The following is a 19,150-nucleotide window of genomic DNA, read 5'->3' as shown; positions in this document are numbered from 1 at the left end:
CTGCCCTACAGGCTCTGTTTGCTTGCTCTTGACAAAGGAAAGCAGCTTTGTAGTTTCCTGGAGCATCTAGGGATGGAGATTAGCATGGAGCCATCAGCAGCGCTGCAGTCCCTCCCTACCCTGTGTGTGCTGTCAGAGCGCCTCCTCCTTGCTTGTCAGAAGCTCCGACGAAGAGCTGTAAAAACCTTTTCCCCTCTCCTTAACAACTGCAAAACAACACGCACACACCCCAGCCGAGGTGCCTGCTTTTCTGAGGCCTTTGACAGGACGTGCTACAGGCACAAATTGTAATTCATAAAGGTTAAGGGGGTCAATGCCTTTTATTACCAGTCTGAGTGCATCCAGCTTGATGGGGTGCGCATGCAAATAGAATGTCTCAGCATTGTATGCGGGCTTTGAGACAGCCTGTGCGTGCATCTGAACTGGAGGAAGTACAGGTGGATAGTGTTCTGCCCAGGCTCCACAGTAGGGCCATACAGCCGCTGCCCGGGTAATTGGACAGTGTGACAATGACCTCAAGTAGTTAACGGCCACTTTGATTTGTGCTCACTGCAATTAATGCATTGTAAATCTTCATGTTTTATTATATGATTAAATTTGACCTATAAGGCTCACTGTGTCTTACTGCTTGTGCATTCAACACAACAGCCGACTGAAATGTCATATGAATAGCATGTGTATTTCGACTATTTCCTAATTATTTAAATGGGCAAATGTTGTGTAAAAATCTTTAAACTGGGACAAACTAAAACATAAAACAAAAAACACTAACATGTTAACCAAGTTTTAATTGTTTTTTAAGTCAAAGCTGCTTCTCTCTGTTTTTCTGCAGTAACTGATCAGGCAACAAAGGGTATAATCACCTCACGCTCCACTGCTCCCTCTGCTGGATACTTACAGGCATTGCTTTGGTGTTCCCAGATAATTATGATCTGTATTTAGTTTACTTGCTAAATATAAATGCTTAAAATTACGCAATCAGTTTTGTTCTGAATGTGATAATGTTTTTTTCTGCAGTGTACTAGAAGAAAGAAGGGAAAGGGACCAGCAGGACAGTGGCAGTTTTCTGGTTTAGCCAGTGTGCGACAGCCAGGGACTCTGTACTCATTACCTTTCCATCACAGAGCAGCTGCTGTACAGTCATTCATCATGATTACAAATCTGGCTGGTGTTAATACCCTACAGCTCCACCATCAGCCAGTGAGATGCACCAACAGACCCAGAGCACCACCCCCATATGTGTTCTATTTGCACCACAACAGGTGACAGCGGTGGACAAGAGCAAAGAGCACAACTATGTCATGAAAGGGGAAACGTGCACGTGAAAAGAACTGTAGCGATAAAGGATATATTTGTACATTTGTCACTACAAGAATCCAAGCCTTCTGGTACAGCACTCCACTTTCTGATTATTCACTGAAATTAAACTTACTTCTGCACAGGTTGGATTTTAAACAAGAAAAATAAGCTAGAAATTAAAGAGTGGGGGCAATTTATAGACTTATTGATATAAGGTGTGGTGGGGCCAAAATACTTAGATAGATCATTTTACATTAGCTTGACACTGCATGTATCTCTTGGTAGGATAAAATAATGCAAATATGTTATATTATGACATATTAAAGGTTACTGTCAGTCAAAGTAATTATAGTTACGGAAGTAGATTCATGCTTAGAGCAAGTAAACAACAATTAATGCCAACGCACTTCTATTTTCCCACATTTTCTACTTGGGTCATCAGTTATAACTTCAGTCTTCTCCGTGGGAAATTATGAATTGTATTGTAAAGGTCACTGATCGTGTAAATAAAGTTTATCAATTGACCTTTCTTTGTAGTCATCCGGGTCCTTAAATACATCCCAAGGCACATGCGCAGTACATCTTTGGTTCGACCTCTGCAGTCGGTAAGTGCTATGGCAGTTTGAATGAGAAGAGTTGTATTTGCAAATCCCTTTTCATCCGCGCGTCTGTCTTCATATTGCACGCCAGCGGTGTTATTAGCATGTAAAGCAGATCGCAGTGTTCACACGGAGCACTTTATTTCGTTTGTGGAGCATTTGTACATCCATTTGACCTCACTTCTCTTCGGTCTTCCTTCACAGACAGATCCCGGGATTGAGACAGATTTGACCACAGCGGTACAAACTACCCACATCACAAAATGTATGCCTGTGCAAAGTTTGTCTCCACGCCGGCTTTGGTGAGTTTATACTTCCAAGTATTTAGTGCAGGTTGCAAAGTGAGCAGAGTGTGGGCCTGTGTGAACTTGGATAGCTTCCTGACAAGGGTATCGGCAGAGTAGGCCACTAGCCTGCTAGGTGGCTAATGCTAACATTCTCAATGACATGCTCATAATGTTTAGCTTCGTAAACGCAACAGCACTATAACAATCTTCTAACAATACGTAAACATAATGAGCTCATCTATGTATCGATATAACATACAATTTCATTCATTTGTTATGTGCTAGCCAAGGTCAGCATTAGCCCATATGAAGCTAACAGCAGCAGCAGCTCATGTCATTACAGACATGATCATTGCTCTTCTGCAGAAAGATGACTTTTATTGTAAGCTAAACTACTGTGTTTGCTGCAGGTCCGTGCTGGTTCCCGGGCTCTGTACAGACCAATCTCTGCTTCTGTGCTGTCTCGGCCAGATGTCCAAACACAGGTGAGCATGTTCTACATGAACACTCAGACTTTGTGTTGTTCAGAAGAACAAAATATTTTATGTTGTATATTTGTACCTGTTCCTCCTCGTCCAGAGTGCAGTTGTGATGCCACAGAGTGTCTCCCAGGTGACACTCAGGAGCTTTCAGACCAGTGCTGTGAGCAGGGACATTGACACCGCTGCCAAGTTCATTGGTGCTGGAGCTGCCACAGTCGGAGTAGCTGGATCTGGGGCTGGTATCGGAACAGTCTTCGGAAGTCTCATTATTGGCTATGCTAGGTTTGTGGAACAATTAAAAATAACCTTTAGTAATGCATTTTGTGGTGTGCTATAATACTTTTAATTGTGTTGTAGGAACCCATCTTTGAAGCAGCAGCTTTTCTCTTATGCCATCCTGGGATTCGCCTTGTCTGAAGCTATGGGACTGTTCTGTTTGATGGTTGCTTTCCTTATCCTGTTCGCCATGTAAAATTATGCTCCTACACTTTGAATACAGATGTAACTACATATTTTAATGTGGCTACCAATTGTTGGTGTCATGGAAATGTACATGTTCAGGTCTTTCAGACAATGTTAAATCAACATGTATTGTACAAATAAGTAATTAAAATACATGTATTTGACCGCAAGTTTCCTGTTAAACATTTTCCCGTGGTGCTGCACGATCTTTAGAATGAGATTTTGTAAATCTTATCCCTGTTAAGCAAACTACTGCAGAGACTAACTCATGTTGTTACCATGTTCTCCATCCACGTGATGTCACCTGCTCACCTTAGGGTCTATCTTTAGTTCAATTCCTGGTCTCAGTTGCAGATATGTGCTGCAATTAGGCAGGTTAGTATTTGCTTTGTAAATTGCAATAAATGTAGCCTAATTAAAATATACAATTGTTGAATATTCCTCTTAGAATCTGATGCTTTTTTCAATTAAGGGCAAAGTGTTTATGGTTATAAATGGTTTTGCCAAACAGAACAGGTTTAAGAGGATAGGAACTACTTTTACCACAAATGCTGCTGAGTAAACTAAGTAAAACTGGTAGATTTGTGTAGAAAAAAACGTGCGCACTGTAGCTCTGATCTGATCTGCGTGCCTGTGTTTAGAAGAAATGTTGATCTAAAAAGAAAATATGCGATTCCAAATGAGACTGACGTATACGGAAGCCTCTAAACCCAGTCTCGCGAGAAGTGGCGCGGACGTGGGACTTTGGCTTCGAGGGTTGTGGCTGTGGGGTAAGTGTTCACTGAGAGCGAATGGAAGCGAAGCAGATGACCAACGCACCGATTCTTAAACCGTGAAGGATTTAAGGCCAATATCCACATAAAAAGCTCAGAATGCACGTTGACAGCACAATGCATTTGAGCCACAAACATGGCGCCGCCTGTATGTTAGCGGAGGGCTCAGACTAGTCCATGGAAGCGACTGGAACAGAGCATCGCTTTCTGTATCACCTTGTGGATTGTGGTACATTTTTGTCATTGGATTTATAGGTTATCCACAGAGTTCGTAGTTCATATATTGTCTGCATGATCCGGACAACTTCATTCAATAACGGCAGTGCAGCACGCGGCTTTTACGAGGTTACTGTTGTAAACATCCGCCCATTGCTGCTGCGCTTTGTCTAGAGATCTGCCGCTACAGCTCGTGATTATGACCTATTACCGCGCGTCTCCTTTATAAACACGATGGCACTCAATACATTGTTCAAATACATTGTCTATACAAAACTGCAGCCACGGCATCAGTAGTGTTTACAGTTTGTTCCTTGTTGCAGGGGACTTAACAGGAATTCCCTAATATGAGTGATGACAAGCCCTTTTTATGTACTGCGCCTGGCTGTGGTCAGGTAAGTTCTGACTGCACACAATTACCTTATTATATGGGCTTATAATGCCTGGTTGTCACATAAAACTGGTTCCCAACATTTTTCTTTTGAATGGCACCTATTTGAACCTATTTGACATTTTAAAATGATCCTATCTAACATGCTCTGTTTTAAGGAACCCATAAGATTTTACAATATTAGTGATGAATGAACATGGCAGAACAAAATAAAAAATCAGCATACCTAGACGAACAAGTTATTGTCAGACCATATTGTCATGAAAATGTCCCTGAACAAATTCCTGTAGCCTATCCATTCCAATATGACACCTTCCTTAATTTGTTTACTATTAAACATTATTGTAGCAACCCTATTGTGGGCCTCCCTTTTTAAGAATTCCTGATGACCCACTGTCTTTGCTTTCAGGGGCTTATGTCCAGGATCAGAAAAGGTTTATTACCATTGTCAATGAACAGAATTCACAAACATGAACTTGCTTTGGTGATTTGGTGCAACATAAAACAATGAGCAATGATAAAACAACCTATATATGTCAAAAAGGGTATTCATTAAAGAAAAACAATTTAAATCATATATGGGATAAAATAGGCTTTATATGTACACAAAATGTACAGTTAAATTTACAGATGTAGTGCAGAAAGTGAACAGTGCAGCGAGTGATTAAATTATGGTTAAAATGACAGTGTTTAAGAAGTGTTCATGAGTCCAACAGCAGAGGGAAAGAAACTGTTCTTATAGCGGGAGGTTCAGGACCGTAGCCTTCTGCCTGAGGGGTGTGGCCTCCTGCCTGAGGGGTGTGGCCTCCTGCCTGAGGGGTGTGGCCTCCTGCCTGAGGGGTGTGGCCTCCTGCCTGAGGGGAGTGGCTCAAACAGTCAATGTCCAGGGTGAGAAGCTGACCTGTTTGTCCCAGAGCCCTGGAGACATACAGGTCCTGCAGAAATGGAACTCTGCAGCCGATCACCTTCTCAGCAGAGCGCAAAATGTCAGATTCTAAGTTGAAAATCACTGTTATGAGGATCAAACAATACATATTTTGAATCACGTGTGTAGCATTTTTAATATTGCTTGTATGATCTTTTCTAATTGAGTCTTGTTTAGATTTTTTATTGAACTGTGTTTTACCTTTGAATAACAGAGATTTACAAATGAAGACCACCTGGCTGTCCACAGACACAAGCATGAGATGACCCTGAAGTTTGGCCCAGCAAGGACTGACAGTGTCATCATTGCTGGTATACATTTCTGATATATATTAAATAACATTAAGACATTGTCCTACATTTGAATGTTAACATGAGATGTTTTCTGACTAGACCAAACACCTACTCCTACTCGCTTTTTAAAGAACTGTGAGGAAGTCGGGCTTTTCAATGAACTAGCAAGTCCCTTTGACCATGACTTCAAAAAAGCAGCTGAGGAGGACATTAAAAAGGTTATTATACTAATTGTATATTATAGTTTTTTTTTTTTGACCGAGTTTGATCTATTGCATATTTCTTATTGTAGTTACCGTTGGATTTGTCACCTCTTGCTACACCTGTTATTCGAAACAAAAGTGAGGCTGCTACAGCTGTCCCTGCACATCGAGACAGCCCCTTGCCACACCCTGAATCTACCACAAGCGATGAAAAGGTATTCGATTTAAAATGTATGTTTATGGTTTTATATTGCCACAATAATAATGTAATTAGTCTAAAAAGATATCACACACAAATGTTTGTAAAGTTGCAGGAATATTCTTTCTCACTTTTATTCCTTAAATTTTGGCTAAATCCTTATTTGCTGAATGTTTTCAGGACATATCTTTGCAGCCAACCTCACTGCCAACATCTACTATAGTGCATCCTGCTTCCCTCCAAGTCCCTAATGTACTTCTAGCAACCACAGAGGCTAGTGTTGTAATACAGCAAGCTCTCCCATCACCAACCTCTAGTTCTGTTATAACCCAAGTCCCACCCTCTAATAGGCCGATAGTGTAAGTAAATAGTTATCCTTTTACAGTTCAATTTGCTTTTTACGCACTTTATTTGATTACACTACCCCATTCAGCATTTATTTTAATTTATGCATTGTATTGCATTTTTGTTATTCAGTATTCATTCACCTCAGTTTTGCTTTGTTGCACTCCTGAAGTAGATACAGTCCAGTTCAGTTCATTTAATTAACTTTATTAACATTTTAGATATAGAAGCACTTGCAATCTTGTGCTATTTCGACGTACAGAGCAAAACTGAGGTTACTTGTACTTTGGTGTGTTTTCTTTTCATCTTCATCGTCACTCCGCTTTTGGCTAAGTTACTATGAAAACAGTCATTATATGTCAGCTGTGTGTTGTGGCTAAAATCTTTTTATTTTCTCTCTTCAGGCCGGTTTCTGGCACCTTTCCTGTGCTGTTACAGCTGCCTAACGGTCAAACCATGCCTGTGGCTATACCTGCATCAATTACAAGCTCAAGTGTTCATATTCCAACTGCAATCCCTGTGAGTTAAACTCTGAGATCATTTACCATTTACTTCAGTTAATAGATGAAACATTTATTAACATGCTTGGCACGCAAAGTGCTATTTACTGACACACAGGAAGACATTTTGAACTAAATTATAGTAGCTTGAAATTCGGCCTTACTAATTCATATTAAATAATAATCATTCCACTAATATGTATAAAGTAGATTCCCAACTACATCATCATTCTTAATTCCTGACTAATAATAGAAAATGGGTTCATAAATATGGCTCCAGATACACAAGCATTTTTTTCCAGTTCCTTTACCAAACTCCCCCAAAAATATTTATAAAATGGGTTTGTGTTTTTATTCACCTTTAAAACCATCCAACAAAAAACAGTGGTTGATTTCATTACAGCTAATAAATTGTACAAAATTGTTCCAACATTGTTTTGTGTAAGGATTTACTAGTTTGGCTTGTAAAATTTGGCAGTAGATAAATACCAAAGTGTCAGAATGAAATCATAGACATTTAAGTGTGTATGTGTGTGTGTCAGTGCGCCAAATACAGGAATTGGCGGATGCACAGCAGGCATCTTTCCAGGAAGTTGCACTCCTATTTGTCCTTGCACAATGAGAATTATCGTGCTTGATTTTTGGCACACTGCACACATTATGTTACTAATTTGCTTGGTGGTGCAATTATAACGGCTGTTTATCACATTGTCTCTTTGGTGAACTTTGCTGAAAATCAAGGTCTTGTTGTTATGAAGTGAACTTTCCCAAGTGGAGGCCTGTCTTGTTTGCCCACCATGGAGCTTTATGTGGAACACCGAGCTGCAGATGATTATCGTCTGATAGTGGCACAGCAGGGAAAAACCTCCGTCTTCCTGGTCTTTTGGGAACGGGATGGGCAGGAGCGACGGGGGAACAAAAGCTCTCTCCATCATCTGTTTTTTTTTTTAAATCTAGAATCTAGACTATTTCCTGTGTGTTATTGTGAGGCAAGACCTTGCTTTGGCCTCCTGACTCATGTCTCTCCATCTAGTCTTCAACATCCCTGTCCATATGCTCTCCTGCAGCCAGCCAGAGGTTCATTAGCGTGCATGCTGCATCTCCATGTGGCGCTGCCTCCACAAAATAACAGGCCATCCAACCTAATGAGCCTGAGATATGAGGAAGCGCTCAGAACCAGCCGGGGCCATGTTTCTGAGTGCTTGAGCGCTGCCTGGTTTTTAGTGAAGAAGACTAATTTTGTCTGTGCTCATCTGTGTCTGTTGTCAGCTTGTCAGACCTGTCACCGTAGTGCCTAACGTCCCCGGAATCCCAGGCCCGCCTTCGCCACAGCCCATCCAATCAGAAGCCAAGCTGGTAGAGTATTTCTTTCCTCTCATTATTATATTATAAAGTTCATAAGTTTTTTTTGCAATTTACTTAGTAGAGACCTCTCATTTTAAGTGACATTTTAGTGACAGTTGCATAAAATTATAAATGTTATTAAAAACAATACAGTACATACAATATAAAATACATTTATATATTTAAAATAATATATAAATGTATATGCTTCTTTTTTCCCTTGTCAACTATCACCATACCCAAATCTAAAGTGTCTAACCCTCGTGCTTCTATGACCCAAAGGCGTCTGTAGAATGAAAAAAAAAGAAAAGTGAAAAAGTGGTTAAATACAAAGGTTACATACAAAACAAAACAAACTATTCGATATTTGGACCCATTTTGGCTTATTTTATTGCAATAACGTGTTAACCATCATATTATCCAGGCCTAGTAGCACAGATCATATTAGTTTGTGTAGTGGTGGTAAGTACTTGTAGAAACAAAGTATCACAAGTAGGGCCTGTATTTCAGATAAGAGTTAGGAAGTTTTATAATTGTGGCATAACCATGACTTATTACTACCTACCCAGTCTACTTTAGTGGTTTGTAAAATACCGGCCCATAAAGGCTTCGCTGAGAAAAGGACTAGTCTTATGTTCCCTGTTAATAATCATGAGGGGCAAGAATATGAAGTGTCGGCAAGCAGGTCTGTGGCAATGTGATGAAGCACTAACCACGGAACCTGTAAGTGCTCGCAGCAGGCTACGGCCGCCAAAATGAACCCATAAAGAGGGCGAAGGATTGATCCCGAGGAGGTGGGGGTGGGCTGGAGTCTGAGGTTGTCAGGGATCATGGGGTACTGCGCTGACAAACGTAGAGACAGCGTTCTGCTCAGCACGCCGTCGCCAGGGCCAACCAGAGGGGGGCGAGCGACGGGAGCCAGCTGGGGGGCATCCTGGCACACGCTCAGCCCGGCACATTAAGTCAGCCTCACCCTGAGAGGAACCTTTTGTTCAGCAGAATCCTCCCTGACCTGTGCACACCCCCCCTCAGTCCCTCTACATACAGCTCATCAGCAAACACCTAATGAGCCCGCGTCAAGAAAACAGACCCTCGCTCAACCTGCCCCCACGCGCATCTCAGGGGGCATGGAGACGGCACTTTACAAGGACTGATGATGCTGCAAAGACCACAATAATGATAATTAACTTGCTGAATTTAGAAGATTATGCTGTTAATTAGTTGCAAAATAAAGATAAGTAATATAGTAGCAGATGGTTGAATAAGACCCATGAGATGGAGGGTTATTACACTGATGAGGTTTCCATGGCAGAGATGAAATATGAATCTGACTGGCTTTTCCCTCTTTCTATGGGCCATTCCCTGAGAATAATATCTTGTTTCTGCCAGAAGAGCTTCTGGAAGGGTATTACACGATAAACTAATTTGGTAGATAGATTGGTCTGGCAAAAGTAGTTGTTAGAATAATGCGGCCCTCTGTTTTCCCATGTAAATGTATTCCCTCGCACTTTGTTACTGCGTCGAAGGGCTCATTCACTTTCACCTTGTTTGCTCACTATTTGATTCTGAAGGAATTGGCTTCTGAATCATGGTCACGCGCCTACACTGAAATTGTTTCTGAATGCGGTTGTATGTCATGTGATCGGCTTCCAGTCACAATATGTAAGCTGCATAGGTTGGCTTATTATTTAGGTTTGATACAAAGGCACAATGCCATAATGCCAATGTTATTAGTTGATGCACCAAAGATAATGATTGTCTACAATATTCTTATATGATATATGCAATTTAAAGATTCCTTTTTTTTCCCTTCATTTTTTAAAGTTGCGCAGATGTTATTTGTAGGCATGTGGTTTGTAATGTTCCATGTTCTGTTTCTTTCCCCCCAGAAATTACAGCCCACAGTAAGCCAGCAGGTCCCTCAGGTAACCAATGGTGATGGTGAGGTACAAAGTAGTGCTGTGACCCACACGGCTGCCCTGGCTTCTCCTGCTCTGCCCCCTGCTCTGCCCCCTGCTCCTGCCCCTGTGCCAGCTCCTGTCCCAGCTGCCACTCTGCCCCCAGCTCTGGCCACAACCGAGGAGCCTTCTGCACACACCCTCCAGCAGCCAGCCACCTCCACCACCGAAACCCCTGTAAGTCTCCACAACTTCCACTTTCTCATCACTTCTTTAAAACAAACATGTGCTTGCTAGTGGTTGTGAGTTCAAATGGTTTGGACAAAGTGCTTCATTTTCTTTCTTTTCTTTCTTTTAGAATCTAATTAATAACAGAATATGCAATGATAAATTCTTACTGCACATTATTTTAAGACGCACATCATTCTAGAATACTTTGGACAGGTTCCTATGTTGTTCATGTGCACCTATTTTAAGGCTGCATCCATGGCCATATCCATGCACATATTTGGTTTGTTTGTCCCAGGCTTCTCCAGCGCCCCCTGCTCCGAACCCCCCAAGCACCGGAGGTCGGCGGCGCAGAACCACCAGTGACGATCCCGACGAGAAGCGCCGCAAGTTTCTGGAGCGGAACAGGGCTGCTGCGTCCCGCTGTCGGCAGAAGAGGAAAGTGTGGGTCCAGTCTCTGGAGAAGAAGGCGGAGGACCTCAACTCTGTGAACGGACAACTACAGGTGATCTCTAGCTTCTCTTCCTGCCTTTAGCAAGTGTCTCGTGCTCACAGGTGTCCTTGTTGTCAATATGTACATGTTTAGCGTTGTGTGCAGCACGTCTGAGCCCAGACTTCTCCCTTCTGTGGTGATGAAGTCATTAAAGCCCATTAAAGAGCGCTGGTGGTGACAGCAGCAGTGTGTGAGCCCTTTCCATCGATATGTCCCTGTCAATAAAGATGTATCCTCCAGATGTCAGCCGCACACAAGCGTGTCTTTGCTTCTGTCTCTGCAGTTTACTGAATGGCCTCAAAAATCTCCCAGGGAAAGGTGTCTTTTTGAACCTTCATTTCACTGGAAGCAATTAGGATCTGAAGCTGACAAGTTCGAAACAGTTCATGTATCTGCTGTCTCTGTTGATAAGTGTGAGCCGGGGGTGCGGCACATCGGTGTTCCAGACAATTAAATGAGATGTGGTGTTTATTTGCTCACTGTCTTATTTTTGATCTTAGTAGAGTAAGATGTGGAGGGGGAGGAGGGGCAAAACAGCAGTTGAGGAGTAATGGGTTCACATTGTTAATATTAGCTTCAAAAGGAAGCACTTGTGGTGGGTTCACTGACTGATTTAAATTAAATAAAGGGAGGTGAAAGAAGAATGATAGGTGAGTGGACAGGGTTATAAACGGAACAAACGTTTTATTAACTACAAAGACAGGACCAACATGTGGCAGAGAGTAGAGCAGAAGCCTCACATAAAGCATTAATCAGCACTGCAGGTTTAGTAAAGGCCCACGCTGACGTGGCCCAGCTCATCAGTGAAAGTGCCTCTAATGATGCACAATTATTTTAACATCATCCTTAACTGGCTTTTTAATGAGGTGTCAGACCAGGCAACTCACTGGGCTCTCTCTGTTCAATTTCCATTTATTCAAAGTTAGAAACAAGCTTGAATCTTAAATAACTATTTTTCTACTTGTATATATGTACTGCAGGGGGTAGCAAACCAACCTGTGCTTTTCATGTGCATTTTCCATTGTTATAGAGAACATTTTAGAAAGCCCTTTTTATTGGCTGTAAGTGGCAGCCTTCATGGTGGAAGTGAAGCGAATGTGGCGCTGGAAACGTGCGCTCCTTCCAGCTGTGTTTAAATCTGTCTTACAATAGCTCAGCCCTGCCAGCAGCAGCAGCAAAGCTAAACAGATGGAATCAAATAAATTGGCTGCTTTTAGACTAATAGATTAAGCTGCCCGTAGTCCTTTAAAGGAGAAGAGAAGGAGCTTAAATCTGCCACTGCGCGTTCGTGGGCCCCCGGCCGCTCTAAATCCAGTTAAAGTCACCTTCAGCGTAATGTGGCTCTCTTTTACGACATGCAGAAATCTTGCTCTCTCCTGGGACCAGTAACGACACGCAGTGTAAATCTCTACTGCATCTACAAAGTTGCTCTGACAAATCTGAGCAGTTCACCTCTGACAAATGTGCCGGGTGCTCGTCGGTGAAGGCCTATAATTATTGTGCAGAAAAACATAAATGAGCAAGTGCATCACACCACTTCTGTGTTCATTCATTATACTGCTGCCATTCTGGGGTTTTCCACTGGGCAAGTGTTTACCTGCTTACCATATTTCCCTCAGCAAAGGAGGGCTCCTTTCTCTGTCATTAGTACATCGGTTAATTTATGTCTTTAGTAAGTAGGGATTTTCTAGAGTTCAATGTGTATATGAAACACTTGATAAGTTCTTGAGCCTATTTATTAAACAACTGCACTCTGAACTCTTTGAACATTGTATGCATTTCATTTTATTTAATTGTTTATCATTGTGACACATTTGGCCACTCTTGTGACCATGAGTGTCACCCCCTGCAGGACACTCTCTCCGCTCTGGAGAGCAGCTTCAATGACAGACTGATCCACCCTCGATGTGTGAAGGAAAGGTTCCGTAGGTCTTTCCTTCCTGCTGCTGTCAGACTTTATAACAAACACTGTTAGTACTGAACACTCGCAATACTGACCTAACCTAATACTGATGTGCAATTCTGTCATATGTGCAATTACTGTGAAATTCATGTGCAATCTATGTGCTGTCGTGACACATATTCATGTGCAATTACGGTCGTGATCACATGCAATGGTATTTATTTATTTATTTGTCTATGGGAGTTTTTATTTATTTATAGGAGATCTTCTACTGAAAGTGTTTTTCAGACTTCCTATAAGTGATCTGTTCTTCTGTATCTACCTCTGTATCTACCTGCGTTGCACCAATGAAATTTCCCCATGTGGGACAATAAAGGAATATCTTATCTTGTGACGACTCTAGCAACAGATATTATAATCATTTTAAATAATCCTCATATCATCCACCAACTTGAGAATATTTTGTTCATATTTTGATGTTTTCAATCTCTTATTTTGTTCCACTTTATTAAGCCCTCTTGTGTGTCTCCTCTCTCCCAAAGAATGAAGTCACCCTGCTGAGAAACGAAGTGGCTCAGCTGAAGCAGCTCCTCCTGGCTCATAAAGATTGCCCTGTAACCACCATGCAGAAAAAATCTGGCTATCACAGTGAGTAATGCCCCATTATTCTCAGCCCGAGGCGCCCGGTCCAACACGTGGAAAATGAGCCACAGCTAACATCTCCAAGCCTTCCTTATGAGCAAGCATGAGCTATTGACACATACCCTGACTTTGTGTTGAGAAAGTTTGCACAAGCTAAAATATCTGAACACAAATTCTGATTGATAGAGAAGGCCACAGGTGTTCACGTCCGAAAATCTGTGTTCCTCATTGTGAAACTTGAAAAAGCATTTGTTTGAGGAACATTCAGAACATCACAGTCCACTACACACTCACACATTTCCAAATTTTCAAACTAAACTTGGTTATTTATTCAGATTCTTTGCAGTTTGTTTACTTCCCTGTTTTCAGCTGCGTGTCTGTCAGTGAGCTCATTTCATTTCAAAGTACTCTTGTGCTCTTTCTCCATTTGCACATAGGTTTTGTCATGTATTGTGTTTCAAAACTGAACAAGCAGCAGCCTCGGAGCTCTTTTTCTCTGCTCTAAATGCCTACGCTGACTCGTATTGACAATGATTGCCTCTGAAATGAGTCCATTAAAGCAGGAGGCCTGACAGGACTGCAGAGCGCTCTGGTTGTGGGCACTGGGCTGTTCATTATGCATGCCTTATTGTGAAGTATCCTCTGACACCCGTCATGTGCATTAAGGGACTGATGGTTCCCAGGCTCGAGGGGGCTGGGGCCCAGTGGCACTTGGTATCAGCTGGACGGCTACAGAAGGACCAGAAATGGGCTATCTTTCTTCTGTTTGTTCACGACGACTTTTTATTGGCCCTTCAGAGTGAGAAAACAAACAGGCCTTGTTAATACAATGGGCTGGAAGAATATTTCAACTTGTGTGTTTAAGATTTAAAGTGACAGCTCTAGTGTTTGTTTTCTAAATGATAAGACTGTTATGTATGTGATGTATGAAGATGATAAATTATGATTCACTCAAATTTATGGCCCAATCTTGCTATATTTATATTTACGTATATTTCTATGAATTAACAAGTACCAATTGCATGGGGCTTTACCAGGGAGAGTGCAGTTTTAGGTTTACAGTTCATAACAAATCAGTTTTTGCTACTGGACTAGACAGTGCAAAAAACACAACATCAAACAGAAATCTATGTTTGTCAGGGAATTATGGAATGCCATCAGTTACCCATGTAAAACCTACATTTCCCATCAGGCCAGAGTGCCCTCCAGACCCTGCTCTACCCTCCACGCTCCTGCCCACCTGCCGCCGCTACGCATGGGCAGGAGCGGGGAAATTACCCAGACTGCCCCGCAAACAAGCCAGGACATGTTTTCGGTTTGGCTCACCGATCCGTCCATCTGCTCGCGGCACTACCCGACAAGGATCTGGCCGCAGAAGAAAAACTCCCAAAATTGGGTGTATTATGATGTATCAGCCGGCCAGGCCCTTAATGCCATTAGGAGCGATAATACACACTTGAACATGGTAAAAACCCACCAGGCGGATTTATTCTTCGCCTGACCTTCTGCGCTGGGAAAAGTTTATAGCTCTTTGACATTCACTGGCACTGAATCAAATGGTCAAAATCTACTCAAAAACGCGTCCGAAAGCCCTCCAATGCATTCACTTTGCATTTTAATTGCCGCTCTTGCTCCGGAATGCGCACTTTTACTATCCCGAAATCATTAATTACAAAGTGCCAGAACAAGTGACTTCATATCATTAGCAATATTAATTATCATTGTGCTCCTTATTCCTTTATGAAACAGAGCATGAGAGTAGAGAGCTTTTTTCCGCCTCCATCAGGATCCAATTAATTCAATGCAACTGCCTAACAGCTGGTGGCATTTCGACTCCAAGTCTTCCCTAGTCTCCAGTGTGAGCATCATTAAAATCAGGTGCTGTAATCATCTGTCGCGGCAGTAGTTGGCAAGGTAACAAAAAACAAATGAGAACGCAGTTAAGGGATGGGGAAACGGTGCCACATGCCCCACAATGTAATGTACCCTTATGATGTGGGTTTAAATTGACATTGGAGCTTTAATTAAAGGAAAAGGGTGGCACAAGTTGCATTATGGGGATTAATGGAACAGTTTGCAGAAACAGCACGCGGAGGAGGCTGCACTACATCTGACGAGGATGACTTTTCACCAGCCTTCCCACTGCCTCCTCTAATGTGTCTAAAGCTCAGAGTTAATGGGAGAATGCTCTTGCATCAGGGGCGCGGCGTCGGAATGTGGAGGAACAGAACTGTACTGGCTGGAATATAACCATGTGATTTGCTCCGTTTAAGTGATTTTAGTTCCCAAAGGAGAAGACAGTTGGAATTTAAGGGATGAGCAAAAGAATGTGGCTGGTGTTTGGGTTTCTGCCGCCTAGCTGGAAGGTTAACGGTTCAAACCTCAGCCCAAACAACATTTTCATACTTTGAACCCAGTGCGGAATTCCAGCCAGATTGTCATTTATGTGCAGGTAGTGGTGGAAACTTTATCAAAATGTATTTATGAATGTTGTCTAGAAGCTATCCAAAATGTTTTCAAGTGTAATGTGCAGCTGTGTGAGACCTAACAAAGCCTTCTCTAAGCTGAGCAGGGGTGGAAAGAGTACTGAAAGCCCAAAAAGTAAAAAGTGCATATGAAAAAAACTACTCAAAGTACTAATTACATGGGAACACAATTTGTTTTATGTATATTGTATTAAAACACTGGATAAATGCAGTTGTTTAAATTTAATTCAGTTGTTTTAAACTGCATTGCACACATTCTCGGGCTCTGGCCAATCAGAGCAGGCGATGCTTTGAGATGTGAGACGAGCACAAATGGGGATGATTGGGGCTGTACTCATTACTTACAGGATTTTTAAATATGACTAATTACTATTACAGGGGTAGAATGTACTCATTTCAAGTACAGGTTTAAATATCGAGTCAAAAAACAACAATTAAGCAAAAATAAAAAAATCACAGCTCTCCATCTACTGTAAAGTGCAAGATAATTGCTGTTTTTGTATATTTTATGGATCAACAGCTCTTTTGTCATCAGACGTTCTCAAATGTGTGTCTTTGCTCCACAGTTTTGGAGAAGGAGGAGAGCTGTGAGGAGATGTCAGTCCCGAGCAGCCCTCAGAACGAGGCCATCCAGCACAGCTCCGTGAGCACGTCCAACGGAGTGAGCTCCTCCTCAGCAGAGTCTGTGCTGCCCAGCGCCGCCTCCACCACCTCCTCCGACCACAGCACAACCGGGAGCTGATCCCAAACACCGTGCCCACCTCAGTCCCACAAACACTGGAGGGGCTTCTCGCAGCTTTATTTACTTTGCCTCCTACTTTATTTGATGCATTTTTTGTACTTGTATGAAGAAAACACGTGGCACTTTAGGTGTTTACCATGAAGATGTAAACCATGGTGATGGAATGTTTTGTATTTGTGATTTATTTATTACTCTTAATATCTCGTATATGTATTTATTTATATAGTGTATGTTGAGCCTGAAGCTTGGACCAAAGCGCAGTGGCTCAATGTTCATTTATTTGCTTCGTTCTTAAATTTGTAAGCACTTGGTATGAAATTCCGTCACTTTTTATTCTGTTTTGCGTTTAACATTTTGCACATTTTGAGAGACGACGGGTTTACCTTTAGATTCAACGGTCACTAGTTCTGTACTGGCAGCTTTTCTTAGTTTTGAATACTGTCTTAAATGTAAATGAATCAGATTTGAACACTAATAGTTGTGTGTGGGAGCAGCTGTAGTTGCATCGTGCTGTTTGAATGTCTGACCTCCACTTGTACAAACGCTGTGAGGAGGTCCAGGGGTTAGAAATATGTGTCAACTCATTTACATTCCATCTGTCTGATTGTTTCTGAAGCAGTGATTGTAGGGCCACCTCATTATTCAATCATGGTGATGTGGACTCATGCCGTGCCATTAACGTTTTGTATCAAGTCTCTGAGTACCTTTATCCTGATGGAAATGACCTGTAGAGAAAAGATCCCACTATAACGGTCTTTGAACACTTTAGGACTTAATGCGGTTCTATGAGTCCATTTAGGAACATTGTAAATAACATTGTATGTGCTCTTGCTATTCTGTACCTTATTTTAGGTTAGTCCAGATTTTGTAGCTGAGCCCATTGATCACAGGGCTAAACTTCAGTCAGTATTCACTGGTTCTAGTAAATAAAAGAAGATGTGAACAGGAATCACAGTTAAACCTAAAGAGGATGTATATTAGAATACTACTTCTGCTTGAAATACCTGCAAGAATGAATTCATATTCGGAATAGTAAGCACATCACTGTTGGTTTACCCTTTTTGTTAGTTTGTACTGCTTACTACTGTGTAGTTTAAAGACGTTTTCATAAGATAATTTAAAAAGTGTAATGTCAAGTGCAATTTGCATGAGATTACAATTCTCTGCGAGAATTAATGTTATGTCTCTGAAAATATTCTTGGACAAGTTCATTTAACTAAGTTAATGAACGCTTTGGTTTGTTTGTTTTTTTCCTCAACTGCTTAAAGGAGTGTGATTCTGTGTTGGAAGTGTACTTGTAACTTGTGGAAGTTCTGTAAAACAAGGATTGATAAGTTGTTGTAATAAACCTTTTAATATCTCTTTAAATTCATTGTTGATATATATTTTATTGGGGCAGGAGCGGTAAACCTTCAACATTATATTTTTATATTCACAAGTGTATTACACCATCAAAAGACCTATAAATACACCAAACAGTTGTGAACATATTTTAAGCTTTATGACTTAAAATAATACAGAACTGTTTTACATTTTTAGATTTGTTATTGGTGGCATTAGTTCTTTTCTCCTTTTACAGTTCTGTTCTTGGGCAGAGAGAAAGATCTGGCAGCAATTTCTGCTCATCTCTAGCCACCATTCACACACACTCGTTCATCAGAATGAATTCATGCTGAAAGCTACTTAATTCATTTCTTTATTGATACAGGGACAGTGCACAATATACATTAACCTAAATAGGAGAGATGCACTGTACCAGGCTGTGGCTCAAGTGTTAATTTCCACTGTAGTTCCTGGGCAGACTTAAAGAAGCAGAAAACATTTTAAGAGTGAGATTTGACCTCTTGACCTGGGCCCAGAGTCACTGCTACTTATACTCTGTACAATTGTTGTTAGTTACATCTATTTTATTGAGTGAAAAGTTACTGTCTGAACATGTCCCAGAGAACAAAATTATATGGTGTCTGCTGCCTCCTTGTGGTTGATTATCAGCTTCTTTTTTTCATCCAATATTTAAATAAAACAACATATTTTGTAACATTTTTAAATTATTGTTATTTTGAATTTACTATTATTAAACAGTTCCAAATTGTGTTGAATTATTAAGATAATCTAAAGTATAATTTAGTTTGTCTAATAAATAAGTATGCTTTATGAAGATTCATACTGCCATATTCACCTAATACTCAGACATTGAAAACAAAAAGCTGAAAGTTTGATGTAATATTGTTGGCATGACGATGTAACCAAAGCTGTAACACTGTTGCACTTAAACGTGTAAAGACAACATGCACTGACACAAAGTCTCCGGCAGGAGGTGCTGTGTCCTCACATGTCTCAGAAAGAGTGTTATTTGTGTAAACATTATGCACATGAATATTAATTGATGGAACGTCAAATTGTAAAATAATAATGAGCAGGGCATTTTTTCTTACTTTTA

The 19,150-nt window shown here is 41.2% G+C and overlaps 2 protein-coding genes across 5 annotated transcripts; both read left to right on the top strand.

The window, feature by feature from the left end:
* Positions 1-1,842: 1,842 nt before the first annotated feature.
* atp5mc3a (ATP synthase membrane subunit c locus 3a) lies at positions 1,843-3,294 on the top strand. Of its 2 annotated transcripts, none has more exons than XM_072444475.1 (5): positions 1,843-1,904; positions 2,103-2,200; positions 2,596-2,670; positions 2,765-2,949; positions 3,025-3,294. In XM_072444475.1, the coding sequence occupies exons 2-5, from the start codon at positions 2,162-2,164 to the stop codon at positions 3,137-3,139; spliced, it is 414 nt and encodes a 137-aa protein (XP_072300576.1). In that variant the 5' UTR covers positions 1,843-1,904; positions 2,103-2,161; the 3' UTR covers positions 3,140-3,294. The 2 variants fall into 2 exon arrangements, with proteins under 2 accessions (XP_072300576.1, XP_072300577.1); XM_072444476.1 differs by lacking the exon at positions 1,843-1,904 and adding an exon at positions 1,921-2,004.
* Positions 3,295-3,857: 563 nt separating this feature from the next.
* Positions 3,858-17,463, top strand: atf2 (activating transcription factor 2). 3 transcript variants are annotated; one of them, XM_072444478.1, is made up of 12 exons: positions 3,858-3,899; positions 4,442-4,513; positions 5,649-5,745; positions 5,827-5,945; positions 6,020-6,145; positions 6,310-6,488; positions 6,879-6,993; positions 8,244-8,330; positions 10,208-10,453; positions 10,743-10,949; positions 13,383-13,488; positions 16,535-17,463. In XM_072444478.1, the coding sequence occupies exons 2-12, from the start codon at positions 4,466-4,468 to the stop codon at positions 16,708-16,710; spliced, it is 1,506 nt and encodes a 501-aa protein (XP_072300579.1). In that variant the 5' UTR covers positions 3,858-3,899; positions 4,442-4,465; the 3' UTR covers positions 16,711-17,463. The 3 variants fall into 3 exon arrangements, with proteins under 3 accessions (XP_072300579.1, XP_072300581.1, XP_072300580.1); XM_072444479.1 differs by lacking the exon at positions 3,858-3,899 and adding an exon at positions 3,914-4,131; XM_072444480.1 differs by lacking the exon at positions 8,244-8,330.
* Positions 17,464-19,150: the final 1,687 nt, after the last annotated feature.

This window comes from Eucyclogobius newberryi, unplaced genomic scaffold (genome assembly GCF_026437365.1).
Source record: "Eucyclogobius newberryi isolate DKJ021-1_F unplaced genomic scaffold, fEucNew1.0.hap1 SCAF_14, whole genome shotgun sequence".
Classification (NCBI taxonomy): Eukaryota; Metazoa; Chordata; class Actinopteri; order Gobiiformes; family Gobiidae; genus Eucyclogobius; species Eucyclogobius newberryi.
The sequence above is the reverse complement of the archived record's forward strand: the minus strand, read 5'-3'. Positions and strand labels throughout refer to the sequence as shown.